This window comes from Rhea americana, unplaced genomic scaffold (genome assembly GCF_003343005.1).
Source record: "Rhea americana isolate MKP2758 unplaced genomic scaffold, rheAme1 scaffold_82, whole genome shotgun sequence".
Taxonomy (NCBI): domain Eukaryota; kingdom Metazoa; phylum Chordata; class Aves; order Rheiformes; family Rheidae; genus Rhea; species Rhea americana.
The window spans coordinates 1,234,745-1,241,547 of record NW_028187001.1 but is presented as its reverse complement, the minus strand read 5'-3'; the positions used below and the strand labels follow the sequence as shown (position 1 = coordinate 1,241,547).

Genomic DNA, 6,803 nt, shown 5'->3' with positions numbered 1-6,803 from the left:
AAAAAAAAAAAAAAAAAAAAAAAGAAGAGACACCCACCATCTGACCAGGTCATCTGATCCGTTCCTTCAGACCTGCACCAACAGCAGAAATCACATATGTTCTGACTGAATGTATCTCTGCATCTGCCTGAACTGAAGTAAAGTCAGTTTGACCGCTGAAATCAGAGTGTATTCTCAGTATGCCACAACAATAGACGCTTCAATTCCAGCCAGGCAATGAGTTTGCTCTCAATATCTAGTACCAGAATGGATATCCTACCCAAATACATGGCAGTAATTTATAAAGCAAGATTTCTTCAGTTTGCRTATGACCTAATGGGTTGCCTCCCATTCATTCCTCCAGAACATTTTTAYGATGGTAAATATTAAGTTGATTACCTGTCTCCAAATCGGCAGGAACCTGTTTTAATATAAAATGGGCAATTTGCTCTGTCCTTCTCTGTTCCTATATTCTCTGGGGGCTCTGGGTTATGCCAGGTAATACCATTCTCCAGCTGCAAAAAGACCAACCAACCAAAAAAGACCAACCAACCAAAAAATTAAAACACATAGAAATTAGAAAATAATAAAGAAATGTAATGTCAAAGTAAAAACATCAATTGAATTCACATGCAATTATGAGTACTCCTTTACTAGAAAGGCAAACTTGAAACTATTTAAGCATAGTTTTACAAAGCGTCCTGCCTCAGGTCTCTGTCAATGGAAACCTTTTTTCTTAATGATTGCTCAGTTTTAAGAAATTTATATTCATAATTTCAATTTGAATATTTTCTTTTGCTGAGGGCAAACTTTTTAAAGATTTTATAACCATCACAGTTATGATATTATTTGCTCCTCAATCAACAATTTCATTTGTCATCTATGAAAACTACAAATAGTGGGACAGATTTTTACCATTCATCTAACCTAGTTAGTTACTTCACTCCAGTAGTCACCTACGAATAGCAGTGAATCCATGAAGCAGATGGAAGGCTGAKACTATTTCTTGTTTGTCTTTTCAAAAACTCAAAGCTCAGCAAGGTTATCACTAACACTTTTCACATAAATAGGAAAGGAAAGGCAAATGAAGAAGTAACCTGCTAAAGGCCAGAATTAAAACAACAGCAACAAAATAAATTCATAGTTAGTACCATGATTAAAAGCTTCCATATTGCTTATCTAAGGCCATTACATTAAGATTTCTGAAAATCAGATTATGATTATCAAGTTGCAAGTATTGACTGACCACAAAAAAAACCTCAGAATATAGACTTCTAAAAGGGAATTTTCATTTTTATTAGCCAAAAGACTTGTGAAGCTGAGCAGCCTAAGTTCTCCAACTGAAAAATGTGTTTAATTCAGCATTTGAGTCTGCCACCAGACTCATTATTCTCAGCCACAATTTCCTCTCAATAAACCACCACTGTCATTTGAACAGTGCGAAAAGTGAGAACCTGAACCCTTCGTTTTATATGAAGGCTCTAATAGACTACATTTCCTCACCTTCCCTTGCAGGAATATATGTTCTGAGCTCTAGGAAATTAATAGTTCAGAGTAGTTTTCTACTCATAGTACAGAGTAAAACATCGGTTTAATTATAATTTGGATCTCAATCCAATTCCAATGTAGTTAATGCAATCAATGAACAACTGGTAACGAGGGTAAAGCTTAATCTGTTGCATAAATCTGAAAATTAAGTAGAACAAAAATCTACACAAATTTACATGACAGAGATAAAAAGTCATGTTATTCTTTAAGGAAAAAGGAAAGACTAATTCAACCTCTCTAAGATTCAAAATAGAATGACTGCAGTTTTCCTTACTGCATGCTGTGAGCTTGGGATCTGTGCTCTTCCAAGCACCCAAGCAGTAAGCGCGCACACAYTCTCTCTCTCTCTCTTTYTCTTTAAAGAGGAGTTGTGCCTTCTCTGTGAATACTTTGATTCAGAGCCTGCCATCTGCTTAAAAAGCAAGCTGTCTTGTCTCTCAGAAGGACTGGCAGATTTATTTAGAATTCTAACTCACAAACATACCATCATGTATAGTTTTTAAAGAGCACACAAAACAATTTCCAGATTCAYTTTAGACTCAAATCTCTTGAGCCAGAATGAGTATGCACATCTGCATGGCCACCAAACTGCCAGAAATATGCTTAATTATGTCATACCAAATAAATACATTACTTATAGCTAATGTAAATCACTGCATACTAAGTTTACTCAGGCCATTAAGTTCTTCAGAGCAGATGGAGAACACAGTAGAAGGCCAACACCAGGTAGCAATTAAATTATTTTTCTTTTCTTTTTTTTTTCTTTTTTTCTTTTTTTTCGTAAGCTTCTGAACATACCTGGCTTTCAGCTTGATCCAGCATCTTCTGCACAGCTGCCTATAAATGGTGCAAACACAGGACTAGTGAAAACCCTGAGGACACGCAAAACATCTGGTTTCTTTAGTTAAGAACCTAATTTGCAATACTGATTACATGTARTGAAGTTTGATGAGTTTTACAGAAGTTTGACTTTTGCTCTGTAGTACCTCACACACTGCAAAGCTGTTAAAGGATACATCTGACAACTTTCATGTAGATGATATTTTAATCTAAATGCTAGAGAACTTAAARTTGAATTTTCTCTTTTTAGACTACCATTAAACTAATTAATACTTAAATATACCTTTTGCACTAGCACTCTGTTTAGTTACTGTTAAATACATAATCATTTASCTGTGCCAAACTTCTTAACTTACAACATTTTGTAACACAAAGAGAACATGTTGCTTACTGAGCCTCTGTTAAAGCAAAACGAGTAACTGTCAGGAAATGCTATCAGAAATCTGGTAAGTTTTACTTTGTCTAGTATTGCAAACATGAAGAAGATGAGAGGACACGCCTTCCCTTTCCTCCTCTAAGTGAGATGAACAAAGCAATAAAGCCATTTTTCAGGRCTAACTTGAAACCAGCTCTAATAAAATTATTCCAGAAAGTTCCAAAAATAAAGACATTTATACAAAAGCAACACAGGAACGTATATTAGCATTATGCTAATTTGCAAGAGAATTAATTAACAAAGAAGACGACCAAGTAGAAAAAAAAAAGATGCAATCCAAGATGAGGACCCAGAGAGCATCTGGTATTAATCATAATGTACGTCAGATATTATCCATGCTGTTAAAAAAAAAAAACAAAAAAAACTGTTTTCCTGTATTATGGAGGKGGAAAAAAGACTTTTATAAATTAATAAAATCAGAATTTGAATAAGATGCTCTTTCATGAGACAATATAAATCAGTTTCACAACTCCTAGCTGCTGAAAKGGGGGTGCCCAGCTGGGCACTCCCACAGCCTGCCCCTAGGTGCTTGTCAAAGCCCTCCATGAGCCAATTTAGCTCACTAAACCAGTAAAATAGTCATCAAGGAGAGAAAAAAAAAACAAAACAACAACAACAAAAAAAAAACATAGAAAGCAGCTTCCACTAATTCAGGGAACCAATTAGGCCACTCGGATATCAGACAAACCCATACGAAAAGAGAAAGAAGGAACAGAACCACACTAACAGTGGGATTTAATTCTATCTAACCACATCTCAACCTTAAGTCACGGATGTAAACATTTTCTCTCCCTACTCTGCAAAGAGAGAAAGGGCCACTTAAYGCAAGAAGAAGAAATATAAAAACTGCTGTCCTTTCTCATCATCATGGAAGCGTTACATAACCAATGACGCTATCAATCATTAAATGCAGAAGAGAATACTCTTTGCTCACTTCTTTTCTCCTACTGTGCCTAGAGTCAGGAAACTAGTGAATCCACAGCATTTTTAGCAAGACATCACCAAAAGAAATGGCTAGAATTCTGTTTCTTTTGAAGATGTACAGAAGCTAATGAGAAAGAGATCCTAGAAAGCTGCAAGCCCCCTTATTGATGACAGACCAGTCCTCACTTTGGATTTTTGTACAGGGCATCTCACATTCCTGTCATTCAAAATCTAAAACTTAAGAAGAAGGTACAGTTAACAGAAATTCCATCAATGACTAGTATCTTCAGTATATTTTTCTGTCCCACTTAAGGAGCTCTGAGGAAAAAAAAAGATACATCCTGCTGGATGAGTCAGGTTAAGGAGAGCTGCAATATATCTTTTGATTAAGAACTATGTTAAGGAACAGCAGCAATGTACCATATTCCACACAATTTTAAGAAATTTTCTTCAGCACTGATTGTGTTCATGTAAGACATTAAATAAGGATTGTCTTCAACACAAAATGCAAAAAGGGCACATATCAGAACTTGCACTGACAATGCACCTTTGTGTTTAGCCAATGTCAAAAACTACAGAGGAAACATGTTAYGAGTAAGCAGATGCATTAAAAATAGTTTTCCTTTTAGGTATATGAATTCATTAGTCATCTGTATTGATGAAGAATATTTTCAGCAATTTAGATAGAACAGAAAGAGGAAGTAACAGAAGGAGGAAGTAACTAACACATTTATGCTTTTACTAAGAATAAAATGCTTCTTCAACATGCATAAACTGTTGCATCTGATAATGTGAGAGGATATGTAACATGTTTATCCTCCCACTGTGGGAATCACCTCTCTTTCTCTCTTCTGCTGTTGCTTCTGCTGTGCCACTTCTCTTGCTTTTCTTTGCTGTTCTTCCCATTCTTCTTTGATCTTTCTCTTTAGGACAAAAATTATAGAAAACAAATAAATGCTTTATAATCATTGTAGCCAAGTTCAAAACTATCATGTTACGTTACTCTTTGATCATCAAGTTTTCATTCAGTCATAAGTAAACAAACCTCTGGAGAAAATCTTTTTGAAGAACCTTTTTTTAAAAAAATAGCTAGAAAATTCTTAATTTTGCTCTTCTAAAGTGAAAAAAAATGAAAGAAGAACTTATACTTTCAACCATATCAACGTCAGGAAAACTAGGTCTGCTAAGGAAAAGTAGAAGATGTTACACTAAAYTTCCCTTACTGCCAAACAACCATAATTCTCATTCTATACATCACCTCTTCTTCTTCTTGACGTTTTCTTGCTGCCTCTTCTTTTTCTTTCTTAAGCTTGAACTCTTCTTGGGCCTTTTCTTCTCTTAGCAACCACTGCTCATGTAGTTTTTGTCTGCCAACASAACCAGATACCACTTCGGGAAATGTAATGGTTATCCACAATCTGTGCAATTGTTGCACATAATTTCATGTGACAAATCAAACAACCAAAACACACAATTCAAATTCTGTAGTTCAGCTTTAACTGCAGCTTATCTGATATTCCTTAAAACAGGAATTTCTATGGGAAATATTAATACTTTGAAAAAACTGTATACCCTAAAATATAGAAAATAAATTCTGTTTTACAGTGGAAATGACCAGAAATTTATTTACTGTATATATTTTAATTTCTAGAATTTTGATTTTAATTTTGAGATTTTTGACCTTTCTGCCTCAAGTTTTTTTTCTTCTTCTTCTTCTTCTTCCTCTTCTTCCAGTTCCTCCTCCTCTTCCTCAGATATTGACTCATCTTTTTCTGTAGCTTCTGAGAAAAAAAAGGGAAAAAAAGACTGAAACAATGCATCTAAATGATCAGATGTTATAAGCAGCAATACACAAAATGATGTCTTGTTTTAAACAAGTAATAAAAATGAAAGTAAGGAAAAAATTCACTATCAGTTCAACTGACAATACAAAATACAAAACACTTCACACTTACCTGAATCTCTCAGTTTGGCAAGTGCCTGACGCTTTTTTTTCCGCTTTTCTTTCTTCAGAATAGCTCTGTATTTTTGATGGCTGAAGGCGACAGAGTATTTTTATGTTACAACAGCCAAAGAATTTTATTGTCATAAATGCACTCAATTATATCAGCAATATAAAGCCTACACACTGCAAAATTAACAAATATCCATACGAAACAATAACTCTACAGAGATATCTAAGATTTCAATAAAAAAAAAATAAGACTTGCATGTGGCCAGCAGCAGCTGGCCTCTGCTTCTGAAACTTGGTCACTAGATGAGACTAGCAACAAAAAAATTAAAGATCCCCTTATTCTGAAGCTTTGGCATCCCTTTCAGCACATGRTCTTTCTCTCTTCTACAGGGTATGAAATTCTGGAAGTCCCTACCTGAGGGAGAAATTCTTGGTATCTCAATACCCTTCATACTCTCTACAGACAACAGCCTTAAAGTATACAGATATCAAAAGCTCACATACCACTCTCCACAGATAATTCTTAAATCTCAGATTTTTCCACAGCTTGGCCAGACTGATCCTTGCCTGTCTGACAACTTTTCAAGGCTTACCTACAAACAGCACTATGCTTTCATTATAGCTAAAACTTCTCAAGGTATCTGAAAGCCTCTTCATATCAACCCACTTTCTGTCATTTTTCATTCCAGCTCCTTCTTTCTCCCCAGTTCGTAACAGAAGAATAGGAGGAGATGACTATCTTCAACTCACCAAGCAAGATCAAAATGTTGCTGTTTCAGATTACCTAACATTAGAAGGTCCCACAGTTGCTGCTCAGGCAGCCATGAACTCTCACCCACAGCTTTGCCCCTTCCGCTCACGGTTACCCAGAAGGTCACCACCTGCACAGCTGGGGCATTAGTGACACTGTGGTGGTCCTTCATCCAGGACCCTGAGAGCTTGCACTCAAAGAGCAACTGCTCTTTGCGTGTGCTGCTCACACCTGATCCTCCAGCTGAGATTCAGCTAGCCTAACAATTCATCCAGCCCATGCGTCCCCTCCACCGAGTCCTATGTCTCATCAGAGGACAGACCTTCCTCCCAGGCTTTCTCATCTGCTACTGACACGCAGGGAAGAAGGGG

General features: G+C 36.1%; 1 protein-coding gene across 2 annotated transcripts in view; it reads right to left on the bottom strand.

Moving 5' to 3' along the window:
* The window catches only part of ZRSR2 (zinc finger CCCH-type, RNA binding motif and serine/arginine rich 2), a 15,271-nt gene that overhangs the window by 7,814 nt on the left and 654 nt on the right, over positions 1-6,803 (bottom strand). Inside the window, exons 1-7 of one of the 2 annotated variants that reach the window (XM_085323169.1) lie at positions 6,432-6,721; positions 5,683-5,762; positions 5,409-5,508; positions 4,986-5,094; positions 4,564-4,650; positions 2,326-2,364; positions 379-494 (exon numbers count right to left, since the gene is read on the bottom strand). In XM_085323169.1, coding sequence (XP_085179295.1) covers positions 379-494; positions 2,326-2,364; positions 4,564-4,650; positions 4,986-5,094; positions 5,409-5,508; positions 5,683-5,762; positions 6,432-6,604 — 704 coding nt within the window. In that variant the 5' untranslated portion in view covers positions 6,605-6,721. Of the gene's footprint in view, positions 1-378; positions 495-2,325; positions 2,365-4,563; positions 4,651-4,985; positions 5,095-5,408; positions 5,509-5,682; positions 5,763-6,431; positions 6,722-6,803 lie in introns of those variants that run through there. The other variant, XM_085323170.1, reaches the window with a different exon arrangement.